Source organism: Cinclus cinclus, chromosome 16 (assembly GCF_963662255.1).
Source record: "Cinclus cinclus chromosome 16, bCinCin1.1, whole genome shotgun sequence".
NCBI lineage: Eukaryota > Metazoa > Chordata > Aves > Passeriformes > Cinclidae > Cinclus > Cinclus cinclus.
Window position 1 is genome coordinate 6,018,302 of NC_085061.1, and position 21,208 is coordinate 6,039,509.

At 44.0% G+C, this 21,208-nt stretch overlaps 1 protein-coding gene across 1 annotated transcript; it reads right to left on the reverse strand.

The window, feature by feature from the left end:
* Positions 1 to 691: 691 nt before the first annotated feature.
* On the reverse strand, positions 692 to 2,543 carry FOXL3 (forkhead box L3). The gene is made up of 3 exons (XM_062503295.1): positions 2,437 to 2,543; positions 1,527 to 1,695; positions 692 to 1,174 (listed from the first exon to the last, which is right to left on the reverse strand). Exons 1-3 carry the CDS (start codon positions 2,541 to 2,543, stop codon positions 692 to 694), a joined length of 759 nt encoding a protein of 252 aa, XP_062359279.1.
* Between the last annotated feature and the right edge of the window lie 18,665 nt (positions 2,544 to 21,208).

Consider the following 21,208-nt stretch of genomic DNA (forward strand, 5'->3'; position numbering starts at 1 on the left):
TCTTGGAATTATTTTGAATGCAATTTCACTTCAGCAGTTTAAACAATTCTGGCCCAAATATGAACAAAAATATACTTGAAGTACTTATCGATAACTACATTTCCAAATGAACAATGAGTTAAAGATGCAAAACAGTTTGAAACATGGTGTTAAAGGAAAAAATAAGGGAAGACAGGGTGATTTTCCATAATTCCTTTTGAGAAACAAATTTCCACCCCCTACCCCCCTACATTCCCAGCCAGTGTAAGTCGACAGAATTACACTGGTTTAGATCAGCTTAAGTTCTGACCTATATACTCCAGTGGAGTTAATCCTAATTTCCACCACTGGAAGTGGGATCAAATTCACTTTTGTCTTTAATAAACAGTGGATTATAAGCAAGTCTCTTCTCTGTCAGATTCTGCTTGAGAAAGGAAATTCTTCGTGGTGCTAAATGACGTCCAAGGTAGTTTAGAAAATAAAGCTCGAATTTCCTAAATTTCAGCATGGTGAAAACCGATATTGGCAACTGTTATTTATGCTTTAATCTTAGCAAAGTTCTTTGGGCACAGACAGAGCATCAGCTGGTGAGTCTGTAACCCTTTCTGAGCACTGCTTGGGAGGCAAACGAGGAGGCAGGCAGCTGATTTTCAGTGACATGAGGCTGCTGATCACACTGTGACTCAGACTTTGTTACCACAAATAAATAACATCACATTGTCCAGAACTGGAGATTAATATGTGGGGCCTCCAGTAGGTGATACTTATTTTCTTGCATGTTATATTGAGATCTGAGGACAGGCAAAGGGTCGGGGGCTGAAAGGATGTAATCGATGCTAAATTTGATTTCAGAATCCGATTTTGTTAAGGAGGAATTGCTTAGGCTCTGCCTGTTGGTCACGCTGTTTGCAGCAAACCCACAAGGCTCCAGAAGTTTTGGGCCCGGTTCAATTCTTTCATGTTTACTTTCAGAAGAGGAAATGTTGTTCAAAGCAGAGTCCACAGAAGAGATATTGGAGGACGAAGGACTTTTCACTCTGCTTGGTCTCTGCTCCTTGTGTTCCCTTTTCACATTCCTCCTCCTCCGTCTTCTCCTGTAATTCCCATTTTCAAACAGATCCAGCATGGACTCACATCCTGCTGCAAAGCTCCAATAGTTTCCTTTCCCCTTCTCATTCCCTTCTGTTCTGGGAACCTGTATTTATTTAAAGGCAGTTCAGTGTTTGTATGTGTTACAGATGCTGCTGTTTAGCATCTGCATTCATTTACATTTAAGAATGGTATAAACACATATGAGAAGACTTTTAAGCCTATTCTCTGTCATTATATGGGTAAGATGTAAGTCCCATCCTCTTCAATTTGTTATCTATTAGCATACATCAGACAAGGATATATCCCTTATCTCTGCAATTGAACAACTCAGAGAGATTTTAAGTGATTTGCAGCTCAGCTGTTTGTTTCCCTTCTTTCCTAGTGATGAGATTATTGTTGCCTATATTTTTTAGCCATGCACAGTGTGTATGTAAATACAGAGTAACTGATCTTACCTTCACAAAACAACTGTTAAGTGATAAGTTATGTCGGATGGAGTTCTGCCAGGCTCTTTGATTTGATCTGTAGTAAGGAAATTTCTTCATTATAAAGTCATAAATGCCAGAGAGGGTGACTTTATTTGAAGGGCTTTGCTGGATGGCCATTGCAATTAAGGCAATGTAGCTGGAAAAAGGAAAACTTGCTGTTACACCACTGCCCTACTCACAGACTCAGTTTTCACGACCACATGGGTACATGTGTGCCTGTATCCTGCTTCCAAAATCCCCCTGGTGGCTCTGCACCCTGCCCCGAGGTGTCCCAGGGAGAAGTCCTGAGTGTGGTCCCTGCCTGTCCTTCAGCAGCCCCAGGTGACACGGAGGGGTCACTGCCAGGCACTGAGTCCCCAGGGCTGCCTGTCCTGGCACTCAGTGCAGGGGACAGCATCACACACCTCTCCAGCTCCGTCTGTAAAGTTTTCCTGGGCAGGAAGGCTGCAGTGAGACAGACCAGGCTCAGAGTCACTGTCACTGGAGACCAACCCTGCTCATGGAAAGGACCTTGGGTGTCCCTGTGAACAGCTACACCGCACCTCTTCTCACCACACCGGGATTTTCTGCATCCAATTCACCGGTTGGCACATTGAAACATTTCATTCCCTTCTCCCAGGGACAAGGGGTCCTGGAGGTTGGAGACTGTCTGAGATCTGGAGGCTTAAGGAATGCCAGAGTTGCTGTGACCCCGCATGGGAGGAAACAAATCCTGAACACTTCACAGACAGAAAGGGGAGGAATCTGCTCATTGCAGCGCAGGGGCAGACCCTTTGCACACACCTGGCCCCCTGCTCCCCTGAGAGCTGTGATCCCACCAGCCCAGAGCTCACAAACCTCACCAGAGACAGGGGGACTTGGAAAAACTTCATCTTACCTGTACGCTGGTCTGGTGAATTTTTTCTCTTCGTCAGAACTACAGGTAGGATAATCATCCCCATCATAATTGAAGCAGTTATAGGGGTACTGCGTGTTGTCAAACATCGTCCTGCTCCTTGCTCAGCTCCTGTGGAGTGAGAGAGATGGAGTGATGTTTCTCAGAGCTTGGACTCCCTCCTCCCTTCTTCCCTCCCCTCTGTCTGTCTCATTCCCTCTCTCCCCCCTCCTCACACTCCCTCTCCTCCGTGCACACTCACTCTCCGTGATGGGGTGGGGATTGTTTTTGCAATTCTCACATCCCAGACAGCCTGTCTGTTCGGATATTATTTTTTGGGGGGTGCTTTTCTTGCTGTTCTCGCTGTTGCCCCCGCTGGGGTGGCAGTGGCAGGCTGCTGGGGCTGCTGGAGCTGGTGCACTGGGGTGCAGTGGGGTTCAGTGGGGTGCACTGGGGTGCAGTGGGGTGCAGTGGGGTGCAGTGGGGTTCAGTGGGGTTCAGTAGGGTGCAGTGGGGTGCAGTGGGGTTCAGTGGGCTGCAGTGGGGTGCAGTGGGGTTCAGTGGAGTGCATTGGGGTTCAGTGGGCTGCAGTGGGGTTCAGTGGGCTGCAGTGGGGTGCAGTGGGGTTCAGTAGGGTGCAGTGGGGTGCAGTGGGCTGCAGTGGGGTGCAGTGGGGTTCAGTGGGATTCAGTGGGGTGCAGTGGGGTTCAGTGGGGTGCAGTGGGGTGCAGTGGGGTGCAGTGGGGTTCAGTAGGGTACAATGGGGTGCAGTGGGGTGCAGTGGGGTTCAGTGGAGTGCAGTGGGGTGCAGTGGGGTGCAGTGGGGTTCAGTGGGATTCAGTGGGGTGCAGTGGGGTGCAGTGGGGTTCAGTGGGGTGCAGTGGGGTGCAGTGGGGTGCAGTGGGATTCAGTGGGGTGCAGTGGGGTGCAGTGGGGTTCAGTGGGGTGCAGTGGGGTGCAGTGGGGTGCAGTGGGGTTCAGTGGGATTCAGTGGGGTGCAGTGGGGTGCAGTGGGGTTCAGTGGGATTCAGTGGGGTGCAGTGGGGTGCAGTGGGGTTCAGTGGGGTGCAGTGGGGTGCACTGGGGTGCAGTGGGTGACCCTTCAGACCGGGCTGTGGGTGCCGGTAGCTGTGCTCGGCTCGCTGGGTGGTCCAGGCTGGAGAGGGGCCAGCGCTCCCCCACCACATCCACAACGTGACAAAGGCAAGCAGCATGATGTTAATAAATCATGCTTCAAGGTCTCTGCTTGGAAATTAAACTTTGAGAACGGAGTGCAGCTCCCCACAGCCCCCGAGTGCTCCCCCTCGGTATTTTCTCTCCCCAGCGGAGCAGGGTGGCTTTCTTATTTATTTATTTTTGGAAAACCGACGTACAATAAACAGACGTTCCAGGCAGTAATGCACGCTTGTCCTGATCTGCAATCTATAATACAGTATAATAGACATAAATTATATTTCCATGACTAAAGGAAAATCTGTATGTTCAAAGAAAGTAGAACAGAGGGATATGAGGGACTACTGTCAAGCAGGAAAGTAAAAGGAAAATAGCTGGAGGCAGGAGAGCTGCCTGTGTGGGCTTTGATCTGAAGGATGAATTAGACTAATAGCCCTGTGTGTTGGCATCCAATACTGTAACAATTTAATAGTTTTTCAATGCTTTGGAGTGTTTTCCAACAAGTGATGTAAACCAAAGGCATCACGCACCATTTCAGAGGGGACTTAAAAGGTGTGTGCCACATGATAATTAAATTATTTGAAGACAGCTCTGTCCCAGGAAATAGCCCCAGGAGGAAATGGGTTTTGGAAAAGAGAAAGCAAATTGGTGTGCAGAGAGTTTCCCTGGATGGAAATATAAAAGCACAACCACTAGAAATGCAACTTTTGTTTTCTGTAGCATCTTTCATACAAAGTATGTCCCCAACCCCCTTTTGGAGCTAAAGGATACAATTAGGGGAAAATTCATTTGAGTGATAAAGAGCCCTTTAAAATGATGCTTTAGTGGCTCCTAGAGTTCTGACAAAGATGGACATAAGAAGGCTTTTGCTGTGGAATATAACAAGACATTGCAGCAGGGCATAGAGGGAAATACATGGCATGAGAAAAAACATATAGTTGAGGTGTTTTCTTGGGAATATTAAACCAGAGCAGATAGCCAAAATAAAAATTATCTCCACTCTAAAATACATCAGTAGGCATATGCATGAGGAATCCACTGCAGAGGAGGTGTTAATTCAAAGGGTCAGCTACTGTTGCCTAAGGCATTAGCAGGGCTTTAATACTGAGTAATATATAGGAGATTCAGTGGAGGAAAATGAAATATATAATGTCTGATCTTCATTCATACACTATTCAGCTGGACTAGAAGGTTTAAAGTAAAGAAGAAGCCGTGTCAAAGATTTGGGAAGATTCTCCCTCACTAAAACCCATGATCCTTGAGACACAAGTGATTTTCCAGTTTGATTTTTAGCAGTGGTTCTTCTTCAGAAGAATTTCCTCACTGAAATTCCAGTAACTCAGACTAAAGACTAAAAAAGGTCTTTCTTCTGATATATAACAATTTCAAAAAGCAGAACTGGGTTGGTTGACTGCTTTTACCCAATCTATAAGCATCTTTTTTTCAGTTCTTTGTATTCTATTGATGAAAATTGGCTTATGAAAAGCCAGACAGCACATTTTGTTGTTCAAAATCCTCACATATTTACTGACAGTATTTAATAGGTGAAGTTTTCTGTAATGGGAATTAGAGCAAAAGACTGTAGTATCATGCATGTAGTAATGTCCATTATCTCTATTCCTGTATTTTCTTGCAGGGATGAGTATAACCCACTTGTCCATCTCTAGCACATCTGCAATGTGTTTTACAGCTCACAGCCACTGTATTCCTCATCCATTCCAGTGGGAAATACGCTTGGATTCAAGTTCCATCTCAGCAGTTTGTTTGTGAAGCTAGATTGAACAAAAGGAGTCAGATCATGGGTTGCTGTCCTTGGGCACTGCCTCAGGAGTGAGTGGGACCATGGGTGGGTGGTGCAGGGGCAGCCTGGCAGGACACAGGAAACTCCTGCCACTGCCATTTGTGTCACACATCATTTGGGGATAGATGCTGTCACTTTATGAGAGGATTTGGTTTCTGGCTCTGTAAATATCACTGCATTCACCTGCTGCAAATTCATACAGACCCTAAGAAGAACACAAGCTATTTCTGCGTCCTACAAGATCAGAAACAAATGATACATGATCTCTCATAAACTTGCTTCTGAAATCCATATATGCAAAACTGGTGGAATATTTCTCAAGGTAATTTTTAAAGCCTGCATGCTGATATTTTATCCCCAAGTGAGTGTTTATGGTCCAGAAATAATCGTTGAAAATAATATTCATGAAGAAATGTTAACATGCTCTTCTTGTATGTACCATGGTGGAGTGAGCAGGTGCCATGCTTATGGTGGCAGAACATGGTGCACAGTAGTTTTTTCCCAGCATCTGTGCAGCCATTACAGTTTAACTAGAGCAACTATAACTCACCCCTGTCATTATCATAAAAGCATAATTTTGCCAGGCTAGTGTTTTCTTATGTTGTATATTTTCAGAACACAGAGTTGTAAACCATCTGATTTGAGATAGTAAATAGGCAATAAAAATGCTGTGAAAGATTAGACTATTTTTTTAACATTGATATTAAAAAGTTATTTGCAATTTTTGTAATTATGACAGAGATTATGAAAGTTGTACATGAAATTCAGACAAGTCATAAATCCAAACAGGACTGAATTACTGCTCATTATGGGATAGAATAACAGGGAAAACCTCAGTGTTCAGGACTGAATGCTGGCATTCCATTTCTAACTGGTGTAGACTGGTGTCTCTCAGCAGCACAACTTCTTCTGCTGTTTCTCAGACTTGGTTGCACTTTAGGACTTTATTCCAAACCTTTTTAATTTATCATATCATCATAGAATTATTTGGAATGGAGGGGATACTTTAAGATCATCTCATTCTATTCCCCTGCCATGGACAGGGACACCTTCCACTATCCCAGGTTGCTCCAAGCCCTGTTCAGCCTGGTCTTGGACATTTCCAGAGATGGGGCAGCCACAGCTTCCCTGGGCAACCTGTGCCAGGGCCTCAGCATCCTCATAAGGAAGAGCTTATTTCTACAATTCAACCTAAATCTACTCTCAGTTTCAATCAGTGGAAACCAGTGGTGTCCTTCAGCAGGCTTTGAATCCCTCAACAGCAGCCTACACCCCCAGTAAACTGCTTTATTTTTAGCACTCTTTAGTATAAGATCTGTGTCTCTGGTGAAGAAGAGAATGGGGGAATACAGGTTCTTATGCTCCTTTTCTCCTTGTTGTTTTGATATGGGATGAGGAGAAGGAGACTTCCCCAAACTCTGATGGGTATTTGGCTCGCCCTATGAGACATCTCATAGCATTCAACTTGGTGACTCTTTTTCCTAGGAAAAGGATGACGCTTGCCACACTGTCCACCTGAATTTCACCCTAAATTTCTCTCTGCTTCACCCACATCCATCAGCTGAATTCCTTTCCCTTCTGCATCTCTTTTGTGTTCACACGCAGAACTTCATGGAAATAGAATTTCCACCACAATTTGTGGTTTTCTGCTGGAGTTCAGTGAGAATTGTTTATATTTCCTAGCTAGAGGGTTATTTGGAGAAGCATTCCTCATCTGCATGCCTTCCACTTGCAGCAGTGTAAAACTCATACATAAAACACAGCACGTGTTTCTACCAAAACAGGAGCGTGGATAAGAAACCTTCAATGGCAATTCATCACATCAGAGGTGGTAAGTAAGTGAGCAACTACAGACACTCAGACATATCATCCCTGCCCTGGCTGGACAAGGAGATTCACAAAGCATATGTGAAAATCCAGTTCTGGAGATTCTCAGTTGTGTTTTGGCAGTGAAAAATAGGAAAAAGGAGGATTTCCAGGGTGAAAAGTCAGCTCTCCTACCTACTCTTGTGTTGTGGCTCATTTGCTGTCATGAAATCATGGCTTCAGAGACAGTGGAGGAGAATGTGGACAAGTCTCTAGCTTTTAGACACTTATTAAGTGAAACTGGATTTTTTAAAACACATTTTCTACTTAAATGTAATGGAAAGATATTTTTAAAGCTTTATAAATAATTGGAAAATAAATAATCATTTTTGGTTGGACAAAATTGTTTGGGTTGACCCAAAAGGACAATTAAAATTTTATGCTCTGTCCTTGGTTTCCTCAGCACCTTTTTGCTGGAGGGATGTTGGTGCTTAAAAGGACACATCCCTGTTTCTCTCTTTGATATGGATATATGAGGCAGAGGTTCAGAGTTTGTGTGCTTGTGATTTGGTATTCTTCTCCTTCTTAGCAGCACAGAATGAAATTCCTCCCTCTGAGATTGCAGGTGGAATCACAGGAGGGATGTTCCAGCTTGCACCAGAGACCTGCCAAGGAATCACGGAATGGTTTGGTTTGGAAAGGACATTAGAACTCATCTCATTCCAACCCCCCTGCCATGGGGACCCTATCCCAGGCTGCTCCAAACCCTGTCCAGCCTGGCCTTGGACACTGCCAGCTTCCCTGGGCACCCTGTGCCAGGGTCTCAGCACCCTCACAGCCGAGAATTTCTTCTTAATATGTAGTCTATCCTTTATGTTAGTGGGATTTTTCCTGCCTCAGCCATGAAAGCCTCTGAAATCCTGATCCATGAGGCTTTTGGAATCAAGAAGGAAGAGCTGGAGGGTTTGAAATGAGGGTTGAAATGTCCATTCTTTGCCACAGAGAGCATCTCTTGGGCTGGCACATCATCCATATCCTGGCTCACTGTACACTTGTTTAGCAGAAATGGACACGACCCTGGCACAGCTGCCCCCCCTTGTCCTTTGGCCATTGCTCATTGCAGCTGTCCACAATCAGTTGGTGATAGGCCTCCCTTCATACATGGTTTGCATTCTGCATCAGACACAGCTAATAACTCGGGCCAGGAAAACTTGTTCCAGATGTTAATTAACTCCCTCTGCATTAACTGGAATCCCACAATTAAGGCCTGATTATTTATAAAACCATTTTGTCAAGAGAATTAGGAGAATTAGAAACATTCTGGCTCACACTTTCACACAAATGCCCAAGTGCTGTTAAATTGTGGAAACTGGCACGAGTTGTCCCACACATTTATTTTCAGCCATCATAATTATTCCAGAGGAGAAAGGGCAAGAGTCAGCCAGGCGTGGAGGAGCAACACTGGGGCAAAGGAACAGATTCCCAGCTGAGCAAAGGTCTACTGTGGTACCAGCATCCCTCAGACATTCCTATCAGCTCTCCCACAGGCAGTGTGTCTCTCCCAGGGCCATCAAGCTCAGTGATGCTCAGACACAAATTGCAATATTTAGGTAGCTACTCAGAGGTTGGAGGGCCAGACCTAGGTCTGTGGTGCTTTGTCAGCTCTCTACCACACATTCATTCGTTGGTTTAAGGGATTTTTCTGGGGTCAATCACTTGGCAGATCCAAAGCACATCAAATTTGAATTCAAAACTGTTCCTCCCATCTGCCTTGCACACACTTCAGAGAATCTGGGAGTTTTTGTTATCTGATATGGACAAAATGGACAAATACAAGGCAAACAAATGCAAGGAGCACAAGCTTTGCACATGCTGGCTGGACACACATGGTCCTGCAAGTGCAAAGGTACCTTGCCCCACGGTGATGCAGTTCAACAGCTTCTGGATGGATGGGGAGGGGGCTCTGAGCAACTGGAGCAGATACACAGCAGTGTCTGTGTCTCCAGCCACCAGAGATGGTCCCTGGGACAGCTGTGACCTCGCAGGGACTGCTTGAATCAAGGCTGAGTGGTCAGTTCGAGTCAAGGATCCCCTGATGGATCCCTTGGCCCAGCCTGGGATGTTCAGTGGTGTGTGCTGGCCCAGGACACAGCAGGGCAAGCAGAGCAGGGACTGGGAACTCACTGCCTCTGTCTGTACCCTGCTGACACCTTCACTGTTACAAACCCTGCACCTCAGGGAACAGCAGAGATAGGGACAGGCAGTGCTCTTGTGTTTTCCTGATTTTATTTTCCTCTGAAAGTAGTAATTCTTTCCAGTTCACTTACTCATAGCTCTCTCTCCCACGCAGGAGTTTTCTGGGAGCTGCATGAACAATCCCAAAACAATGCAGATCAAACTGGCGGGGCAAAAGCAACTGGAAATTGGCCCCTAAGCAAGTGCTGTTATTTCTTTACAGGAAAGGGATGGTAGGTGGGAACACCACCTTCCTTCAGAACTGAGCTGCAAGATTATGTCCCCCCAGGGTCTCAATGTACTGATTTCTCTTCAGGTATAATCCCCTCAAATTTCTCCATAAACTGTAACCTGTGGCTGCACAAGCCTCCTAGGATAGTCCAGTTTTTCACAATACCCATCTTTATATTAGGACCACACTTTGTAATCTGATTATCAAATCTTAATTACCAAGTGATAATAATATTACACCACTGCCAATATGGTTTCTTTTCTTGCATAACTGACCCCTCCTCACTCATAATTCTGACTTGATGTATTTCTCTCTGTAAGTAAATTCAATTATCAAGGGCTTTCTTCATTCTGAAAAAAAAGAAAAGAAAAAGTTTCATGTTTTGATAATAGTGGTTAAACACTTCAACTTCCTTCCCGGATAAACCCTTGATGGTTAATGTGTCAGGGACATGGGATCACTTTTTCCTGAAAGCCAGACAAAAGATGCCTTCTATTCCTCTGAATTAGAATTATCATTCACAGTTCATCATTTATCATCCTTCAAGTATTTGGCTTTCCATCACATGAAAGCCACTGCAGCAGAGAACCAGAGCTAAGGTTTTATTCTGGGGTTACTGCTGATAGCTCCTTAAAGAGGTGTAAGCTCCCTTCTTGCTTTTTCCATCCTTTTCATCTTATGAGAGGCTTTCTGATGCACACAGCAGAGTCTAAAGAGAAATAAGCTTTGATCTCTGCCACCTCAAGTGCATCTCACAATTGGTAGTTTCAGGTGAAAATATTTGTAGAGTAATGCCAGTCCTCAGTGCTGCTGTGTTTAGCAAGTTGGGAACTTCTGTTGTGTGCCTATTTGTGAAGTCATGGTTTATGTTTGAACTGGTTAAGTGTAATAAAAAGACTCTCCATTTAAATATAAACTAGCTTTGTTTCTGCTTCTTCTCATTACGTTTTGACTTTAGATTATTTTTCTTCATCAGCTTCTTGGTTTGAAATGTCCTGGGGATTTAAAAGTGGCTGAAACCAATTTGTAGCACTAAAAGTTTCTCATTTTCACTGTCTTTTTAGGCAGCTGAATTTAATGAAATAGGACCTTCAAGAAGCCAAATATTTTAATGGAAGCTCAGGTTCTTCCCATTAATCTGGTGTATGGTGCTTTCAGGAATATATAGGTAAGTTCTCAGCAAATTCTATGTCTTGATTAAGAGTAGATTTAGTTATTTGAGAGTCAAATCCTGTGTTTTTTTCTGATTAACCTGTTTCTGCAGTAGCTCATTTGTCTGTGTGTAAGTGAAGGAGTGGTTATTCACAAGCACATCTCTCTGTTAATGAGTATTTGTGAGAGTAGTTTATTTTTCTTTAGTATCTTCCTTATTTTCTAGGTTGTTCCTCGATTCCTGTGAATAATTCTCAGAACTTCTAAATTTAGAAGTTATGGTCCTAATTCTTGAGCTCTGGATAGAATGCTTTTAGGGAAATAACAGAAGAGATTAATAGTATTTTACCACTGGTGAGAATTTTCAGGCAAACAGCAATTTATGAAACTTCAAGGATTCGGGGACTCTCTATTTGGCTGTGTACAATCCAAAACTCAAAAATAGGACCTGGGAAATCACAGGGTAGCCAAGTCAGCACTTTTACCATATGAAAGATATTCCTAAATCCAACATCTTCTGTGCTCACCTGCTCCAATAGTAGTGAGTAGCTCCCAAAGTGAAGAAATCCCAACGTCTCTTCCAACCCAGCTCTATGGTGAAGCTGTAATTTTATGAGGTATTTTGCAGCATGAAGCTCTACCAGCAACAGAGCTATTTTGTGCCCCTTCTGCTGCCCACAGGACAGCCTGCAGCCACAACCCCAAGGGCACCCAAATAGCCCAAAGTTGCACTTGGAAACCAGAGCCCCAGAGGATTTGAATGAGCTGACACCGTGGCAGCTGCTGGGGTGAATGGGAGCAGAGCAGGAGGAGTTGTGTGGGTGGTGACAAAGGTAGTGACACGACCCAGGAAACAACAAGGAATGTATCTATATTTAATTGCAGATCCTGTCAATGATAATCTGAAGGGGGAACTTCAGGGTTACCATTTGTAGGCTGGTCCTCAGCAGGGTGATCAGTGGGTGGACATGAGATGCTGGGATTATTTCAACCTTTATTTCTTTAAAGCTGCTTGGAAAACAAAAAGAGAGTCAAAATGATAAAAAGGGATTTTAAATGCTCAGATGCTAATGGAGAACATGATGACCCTCCAAATCTTGTATTGCCACTGCCCAATACCCTGCATCCATTGAAAGGAAGCAATAGTACAAGACAGTCCTGGTCATTTTACTTCATATCTCTTGTTTAATTCCACCCAGAAAGCACTGTCCATGCTAAAATGATGTGCAGTGATCTGCAGGACAAGCAACCCCACTCTGCAAGCTGCCTTTTCCAACAGTATCCAACAGCAGAGCTCTTGGCTGATTTACCTGGTGGTGGCTCTTGTGTGATTTACTCAGTGAGTTTGGGAAAGCCTTAAGCAGCCCCTTTGCTACCTGAGGTGGGGTACTGGGCTGCTAAAGGCCATTTATGCTGCCTACAAACAGAAACAATCTTGGAAACTGCTGAGATGCATTGGTGCTGACAGAGGACCCTGGGGTGGGAAAAGAGTTTCTAGGAAGCAGGATTCAAAGAAGCCAAATTTTCACTTAAAATAAGAAGAGAATCCTATTCTGGCGTGTGCTGCAGAGGTCTGCTGGCAGTAGCATCACTGTGCCCTGGTAGTGGAGAAAATTGGAGCGTGGGAGTTTCATGGGTCATACAACCTACTTTGAGCTATTCTGCACTAACTGAGCTTGGGAGGGAACACATCTTTTTGTTCATTTCATCCTCTAGATAAAAACCTGTCACCAGGATGAGAAGATTGTAGAAAGGCTATCTGAATCATGAACCCTTATTTGCATTTTGAAATAGAACTCAGCAGAAATCTTGGATCCCAAAACCCTCTAAATTTGGAGCATGCAGAATTATCTCAGTTTTTTATGGTTAATGGCCTATATATCTCTATCTTTTGTGGGTAAAGCATCTTCTAAAAAACAAGCATTGCAGCTTTTTATGTTTGGTACAGGGCTGAGCAGCATCGAGCAGAGAGCCAGAGATGTATTTAGATTAATTCCCCTGGAATACAAGTGGGGATGGACATGTTCTTAATTAAATCTTGGAGTCTAGAAGATTGTTTCCCAAGGTTATTTTTGGTTGCTGAAGTCTGGATCTGAAGCTTGTTGCCTGGCTCCAACCCCAGTGCATTCATATCTGATTTGGGCAGTTTAATCTTTATTTGGAAGCAAAGAGGAGCAACGTTCCCTAGTCTGAAGGGATACCCCCAGTTTTCCTTAGGACAGTGTAAAGCTGTTTGAGCCATCTGAATCTTACAAACCTCTCCATCTTGCAGCAATCTGAGTCTTACAAACATCTATCCTGCAGCTTGTCACTGTATTTTGCTAACACGTGACAGGCAGGTTGGGAAAACTCTGAATTTCCTGGGGGTGTCTAAGGAAAGGACAACACCCTTGGGAAAGAGCACTCAGCTGAACAGATTGCTCATCCTGTTCCCCTACTCTGGCATCAGCTCCCCCAGGTCGTGGTGCTCACATGGCACAAGCTGTGCTGTGGTGGGAAAAGTGAAGGGAAGGGAAATGGAGACATGCTGGAATGGGAAGAGCACTCCAAATAGTAACACCTGACTATCCATTTGGGGGTTATCTACCATGATTCAAAGGGGCTGAACTGCTGTAAATGCTCAGTATTCTGAAGAATTACTAGCTTTCCATTCTGAGGAAGCTAATCCAGCAGAACTGATGAAATCATCCAAAAAAAACCCGACATTGCACGAGGTCATCAGAAGCAATTTGGTTTTGAGTTGTAACATCAAATTGCTTTCAGGGGAACTGGCAGTACTGTGACAACAGAAATATCCCCAGAAAAGGATCAGCTGTGTCCCAGACCATGGTGTCAGGCTGCTCCCAGTGGAGCACTGGGAAGTGACAGGGTGTGGGGAGCTGGTGAGGGAGTGCAGAGCCCACTGCCCCTCTCTGCCCTGTCCAGCTTTGTCCTGCTCTGTGCTTGTTCATGCTGAGCAAGAGAAGAGGGTCCCTCGCTGGATATTCCTTCAGGTCAGCTGCTGTTCCCTGCTCAGGATCAAATCCCTCATAATCCCTGGGAATCTGGGAAAGACCCCAGATTCTGCTTGCTCAGTTTAATTACACAGGAGCAGAACTGAAACCATTAGAGAGCCCTTTTCCAAGCACAGCTGCCTAAAAAGCTTTGTGGTGCTTATTCATAACTTTTCTCCCCTGGACAGCCAAGAAGCAACAGTTTTTTATGTAAAACCCATTGAAAGATTTAGCTCAGCTTCTGTGCTGTACTCCCTGAGGAGAGGGGAAAAGAGGAACGTCTTGCAAGGATAAGAATGTTGCTAAAAATTATTGAACAGCAAAATGAAGGTAACTAGCACTGTTCTAGCCATTTATTTTTGCATTTTCTTTCTTCTCTCCCAACCATTCGCTGTTAGCCTGGTTGCATGAGAAAATGAGAGTTGCATGAAGACACAGTCTACCTGTGCATGAAGAAATTTCTTGCCTCAGTCTCTAGGCTTACTTCAAAAAGTTCATGTAGCAGTTGAGACTGTTACTGAATTAATATAATTGATGATTTTTTTATTAGCTCGTGGGAAGGCTGAATTTGGACACATCACTTCCTGGCTGTCTGAGACATCACACTGACCTGCATTTTGGAGGCAGAGGTTGGTGGATTTGCCAAGCTTCACTGCTTCCTGGACATGCTCCAGCTTCAATATCTTCCTTGTCATGAGGGGTCCCAAACGCAATCCAGGGTTTGAGGTGTGGCCTCACCAGTGCCCCCATAGAGGGACAATCACTACCCTGGTCCTGCTGGCCACACTATTGACCCTGGCCAGGTGCCATTGGCCTTCTTGGCCACCTGGACACACCTGGCTCATGTTCATTCACTGTGGACCAGCAGCCCCAGGTCCTTTCCCACTGGGCAGCTTTCCAACCACTCTGCCCCAGTCCTGTAGCACTGCAGGGAGTTGTCGTGACCCAAATGCAGGACCTGGTGCTGAGCCATGGTCATATGTGTTAATAACCTGATAATAAACTGATTAATGGTTTGATATATCAGATGTCACACTGCAAGCCAGAAAATACTTCCCTTGCCAAATAAGAGGTCATTACCAAACTTAATGCGAATTTAGTAAGAGCACACACACAGCTGCTGGCTCAAGGTGGTGGGCCACGGGTCAGGGTCATGTCCTTTGCTCACCTTGACAGAAATTCGCACAAAGACAGGAAAATCAACATGTGTTCCTGCAGAGCTGCCCTGATTATAGCCGGGATATGGGAGTATTTTCTGTGCAGTGGGACGGAACAATGTCTCCATCACTGGTACCCTCCCGAGCTGGGTGATGCTGCTGCTGCCGCCCTCTAGATGGTGCAGTCCGATAAAAATTTGAGAAGAGATGGTAATTTGCTTTGACTTATTTTTTTTTCTTTCTTTTTCATTGCTTGACATAGATTTTTAAATTGCCTTTACAGGAAGGTATATTGCCAATGTCTGAGAACTGGAACACTGCACTGCTGGCAATTCCCTTAAGTGCAGGGATGGGAGCCTGATCCACCTGATTTATGCATATTTTGTAAAACCTGGTACAGTGTACTGTATTGTGCCTTGAGACATTTTGCACTTGAAGTTTCTACCTATATTGTTCTATATGAATGTTTTTACTATATATTTTTCCTTTAAGCCAGGAGTCTGTGTAAGGAAATGCAATGCGTTTTGGAGGTCAGGCTGGGAAATAACACAGACCCAAGCACAAAACCTGGTTTAATTATTTTGGGTGTTTGTCTCCTGGAAGCACAAGTTGCTGACTGCAAATTTTTAGTGAACAAACCCAGTGATGTATATGTTGTGCTGCAAATGAGATATTTCACTAAGATGATCACTGTCAAGTGGAACTGATTGGAAAAACAAAAGAAAATGGAAAGCAAACGAGAGCAGGAATATGCCAATTCTTAAAATGTAAGAAGTTCACATAAGAGAAAAGACAGCAGTTTGAGGTGAAAGCCTGCTTTCGATCCACTAATGAAATACATTCACCAGCTGGAGTGAAAAAAGCAACCTACACCACATGGGAAAATGTGTGTTTAAGGATGGGCAGCAGCCAGCTCAAACTGGATGCCATTTGGTACAGAAAATAAATGAGGTGGAGATACATATCCAAAAATCTAGAGCAGAAAGGGTTAAGAAAAACCAAAAAGATACTTGTTTTCAAGCAAAAACATATCCTAGCAACATCACTGGCCTAATATTAGGTGGAGATACTGAAGCTGATACAGCAATGAGAAAGGGAGAGATATCTAGAAGATTCTTTCTGTATTTGGAAAGCCACACTCTTCTCACACAGGCTTGGCTGTTACCTCCTGGTCCATCCAGCTAGGAAAACATTAGGCATCATCTGCTAGAGGAAAAATTGGATTTAGTTATTCTCACCACTAAGCATCTCAGAGGAGGTGGCCAAGGAAGTCTCTGGCCTATGAGAAATCATTTTTGAGTAGCTTGAACACAATAAAGTCCAGGACTACAAGGATGCTACTGCTACATCAGTATTAGAACCAGGCCAGCCATTCCTGCTCGTGAGACTTTTTGTCATCCAAGAGGTGAAGAGTGAATCCTATGAAGATAATATGCATGGACAGGACTATAATTCATTCCAATCAATTAGAAAATTAATTTTCTAGATAAGGCCTAAATTTACAAAGTTGGTGATTTCCTAGGTGGGATCTGACTGGAGAGGAGGTAGACAGGAGAAGGTTTGCTTTTGATAAATATGAGATGGGACTGTTCATGCATGGAGGGGTTTGGGAGGGCTGACAGGAGCTCAGCAGAGACTGGCAGTGCCAAATTGAAAAAGCTGAGCTGAATGGAAAGTTGCAAGGGGACGTGACTGCAGGATATATATATATATATATATATATATATATAACATGGTGAGAGGGGACACAGCAAAAGAGTGACACGTTCAGGCTGGAGAGGAGGCACTGGTGTTCAATGGAGAGCATTCAGAGAATGACCAAGAGGAGCAAATCACTTTGTCACTTCCTTGTGGTTTCAAACCAACTGTAATTGCCCTTCAGGTAACTGCTTTGGTGGTATAATTATGGGGTCAGTCTGGGGACACTGGGTGAAATGTTGACAGAAGGAAGATCAGGTTTAGATCTGGTCTGAGGTGCCCTCCTGGCCTTTAATTCTGGAGTGATTAAAACCACTCTGAAGAAAGATTGATAGAGACAGTACAGGAGAGGAAAGGAAAAGCTGGAAGTTTTCTTCTGGCCCTTGTTCATGTAACTTGAATTTAACTTGCTTCTTATCTCAGGCTTGGTAAGGGTTGTTCACGTCCAGACCAGCAGCCATCCTGCCCAACAATGAGTCAAAACAGAAAGCTGAAAAATTGTCTGAATTAATTTTTGTGGGTATTTAATTTTTGATTTTGACATCTTTATTTTTTATTCTCAGTTTGCAATTGCTGTTTCCAAGGAATTCTCCCTCTCCTGCCCTTTGGAGTGACCTTTGCTCAGACCTGCTGGCCTCTTCTCCAGGTTACAAGGGGGACAGCAGGACTGGAGCAGCTGTGACTCCTTCAGATCAGGGAATGTGGTGGCAAAAAACGTGGCTGTTTTTTGCAATAAAATGTAAGCTCCAGTCCAGCGGGTTTTTAAAAGTATTATCAGAAGTGAAAGGCTACATTTAAAAATGTATAAGCAGGGACTTTCAGCACTGCATGCCTTCATTCATAATTCACCAGTGCTCGTTTCTAAAGAAGATTTGATATTTTTACAAGGTAAATGTACTTTAAAACCTTTCTTTACTTTGCAGTGAATGTGCAATTAAGTGAACTTACTGAAAAGGAGAGGGAAGCAAGGTTTAGAATAGAGTTGCCCCGATAGCCATGGAATGATTGTAATTTTCATGTAATTCAGCTTTGATTGGGAAATGTTGTTGTGTTCCTGTTGATAGCAATGCCACGTTTGTGGCTGGAGAAACAACTTTTTTGACAAGATCTCCGAATTTGTGGCTGCTGACTATTATTACCTGCACCTTCATGTCCAAAGATCCATGCTGGAGAGGACACAATTTTCAAGTCACATCTCCCTGAGGTGCCCCAGCCCCACATTGCTGAAACCAGTTCAACAGATTGGTCTCACCTGGAAGTTGCACCAGCATGTCCCAGCACCCAAACCAGCTCCCAGGACCTGTTGATATCTGTGGTGCTTGCACAGAGCCGAGCTGGGGGAAGGACTGAGATGCTTACTCTGACAAGAGATCCCCACTGTTCCAGTCTCCACAGTAATTATGGGGAGCAAAGAACCTTCCAAGCACCTTCCCTGCACCTTTTATACAGGCACAGTGTGAGGTGCAGCCATTAATCAGACAAGCTGCTGGAAATAACTGCTAATTAAGAGCAGCGGCTCCCTGAAGTTCCCTCCCTTTTTCTCTCAGTGCTGAAAGACATCATTTGTTCTCTGTGCTGTTGTTCAGGAGCAGGTTGTGGTTGGACCCCCTCTGCTGAGCAGGGGTTTGGAGAAGGAACAGTGTTTATATAAAATACAGCTCATGTGTGTGCTGGGTGCCCCTGTCCACAGCCACACCACACAGTGAGTCCTGGGCCTCCCTGTTCCAGTTCTGCAGGAAGAGAGAAGAGGATGTGGTTGATAGGAACAACTGAAGAATTTCCATGGACATCTGACTTTGAATGTCCAAACAGGTGGCCACCAGCATGAAAAGTGTTTGCAGCTGGTGTTGGAAAACTCAGTGAAGCTGTGTTGTAAAGCCCACTGCATCCACATAAGGAGGATATGTTTTTTGCACTAATAATCTTAAAATAAGAAAGCCACTGGTGGGGAAAAATGCTGCTCAGCAGCAGAGCTCCAGAGCAGGACTTCCTGAGTCAACACAAAGAAATGAAGAAAAAACTGTAATCACAAGTCTGTCTGGATAAATTAGGTGGGAAATTCATGGAAAACACTGAAGTTCCAGTACAATGAAAATAGAGGAAAAGGAATCAGCCTGGCTCCATGTCCCAGATGTGCTACACCACACTCTGCAATCTCCAGACAAGGTCACTTTTACCTCAAACACTGTGGAACAGCACCTGCTGCTTTATTTTCCAGCCAGACTCAGCATTTTCACCCTCACTCTCATTTTCTGCTGCTGGATCCACTGTCCCCTAACACGTTCCGATGGAAGGGGCACTGTTACGAACCACATTAAGTCAGGATTAACTACAAGAGACTGTAGATGTGACACACACCCCTTGGGCACTCCTGCCTCCAGCTGTGGACAGTGGGACAGGGACAGTCCCCTTCTTGCCTCTGGAAGGGTTGGGGAACTACCACTGACTGGACCCTAGACAACTCTGCTGCTGCTTGGTTTTCTCCCTAACTCAATTTTATTGTTCAAAGGGAAGTCTTTCCAGGGAAAAATCGAGGGGAAAAGTCTGTCCCAAACAAGGCCATTTGGGGACAGTCTCTGTCTAAGCGTGTTTCCATGTAACTCTCAACAGGGTCTGGATTTGTTTTTTTTTTTTCCACTGCTCTGTTCTTCATCCTTTAAGAGTTGTCTAGGACTTAGGGATGAAAGCCTGCCTTGTTCCCTCAAAGGATCCAATCCATTAGGCCTGTTTTTAAGCTTGATTGATGTTTATATCTATTAATTGTTTTCCCTCTCATTTTCTGATTTCCTACTGATATTACAGAAAACCCTGAAGAAAACAATCTTTGATGGAGAATAACATATTTCAGAAGATGACTTCCCACCTCCAGTGTTTGTGGATAATTAAAAGATTGAATATAAATGGCTTGCAAAGCTGCTTATTAACATATTTTTCTAACCATTACCTAAAATAGTCCATTTCTCTGTGCATTTTGGACATCCCAGGATCTTTTCCATGCAAAAGGCAAAGGTCACTCCCTCTCTGCCTGTTGTCCATGTTCTGCCAGCTGTGACTTTAGGCAGTATCATATTTTTAGCATCTGCTGTGAGACGGCTCCTGCTGTTTACGTGCTGCTGTCCCTTCCATGTGCATCAGCAATGGGACCAGGCTAACCCACACCCTTCCCAAGGGAAGCAGGGCCTGCCAGTTTCCAGAGGTGGACAAATGGAGGTGAAAAAACCCAGTGACACCATGAGATCACAGGAGCAGTAGAGATGAACTCTGGAAATGGAGATTTTTCCTCCCTAGTAACCCTTGGCTCCAGATGAAGGGATGCATTAATGATAGGATGTGACCTTATCTAAGTCAGGTTAAGATTTCAACTTTGAGCAAAGGCCAGCCTGGGAATTCAATGGTAAAATCTTTTGAGTCATAGTGTATGGCAAATTCATATTCACGACAGATGGTATTTTCTAAAAGTAGCTGTTTACTCCTAGAATTACTCTTCTTCCTTCCTGTGGCATTTTTTTCGCTCATTCTGTGGCTCTTCTGCCCACAGACTTGCCTTTTTCAGTAAATTTCTACTGACAATTTTACTGATCTCTTGAAAAAAAACCCAGCTATAAAAAAACCTCTCTCCCTGTCTATGTCTTCTTACCTTCGTGATCCTCTGGGGCAAGATCCTGCCCTAATTATGTATCAAAGTACAATATTTAACTATTTTTGGAAAATATGTTTTGTCATTGTGCAGGAGGTCCAATTAGAAGTTTAATCCATCTTGCTTTGTGTCCAGCTAAACGCCACACTCTCTGTTTGTGCTGCTGCTCTTGGTCCTGACTAATTAAGGAAATCAAGAATAGATTGCAAAAAATCCCCACCTATCTTAGCTTATTTTCTTTTAGGAAACTGTTTTCAGCTGCACTCGTCTCCTCCTTTCACCCCTTGTGAAGGAGAGCAGACCGTTTCAGATTTCTGCCACCTTGATCTCTCCCCTCTGGCAAATCCCCTCTGGATTTGTGCCCAGGTGCTCATGAAGACAGAGCAGGATTTGGCCCAGCAGTCCCAAATCATCAGGCGCCTTATGGGGCAGAACTAGCCCCAGTTAAATACCTTGAAGTTGCAGTCTGTGTCAGCCTCATGGTCCTGTGACAGGGCTGGGCTCTTGTATTTCCCAGGCACAGTCTTGAACTTTAGATTTTCTGTTATTTAAGCCATATTTTCTTTCAGTTTGGACGACGGCAGCTTTCCACTGGCACCATACTCATTAGAAGGTCTCTGAGTCCACAGCAGTATTCAAAAGTGTTGCTCATTAAACCTTGGAAAGCAGACAACCTTCCTCTTGTATGATGGTGAGGATGAAAGATCTTGTAAAAGTTTTCTTTATAGAAATAAAAATAGCCCTAGAAGCACTGCTTTTTTTTTTCTTTTTTTTTTTCTTTTCTTTTTTTTTTTCTTCCTATTCCACACAGGTTTCTCTGTTATCAATTGCAGCTAATTTTGTCTTCTGTTATTTCTGGATATATTTACAATAACCCCAGAACAATCTGAC

Excerpts from the sequence above, each read along its gene's own strand:
- FOXL3 (XM_062503295.1), bottom strand. The coding sequence starts at position 2,543 with ATGTTTGACAACACGCAGTACCCCTATAACTGCTTCAATTATGATGGG. Across the intron at positions 1,696-2,436 it reads TTCACCAGACCAGCGTACAG|CTACATTGCCTTAATTGCAA; the intron begins GTAAGATGAAGT and ends TCCTTTTTCCAG. Across the intron at positions 1,175-1,526 it reads TTAACAGTTGTTTTGTGAAG|GTTCCCAGAACAGAAGGGAA; the intron begins GTAAGATCAGTT and ends AAATAAATACAG.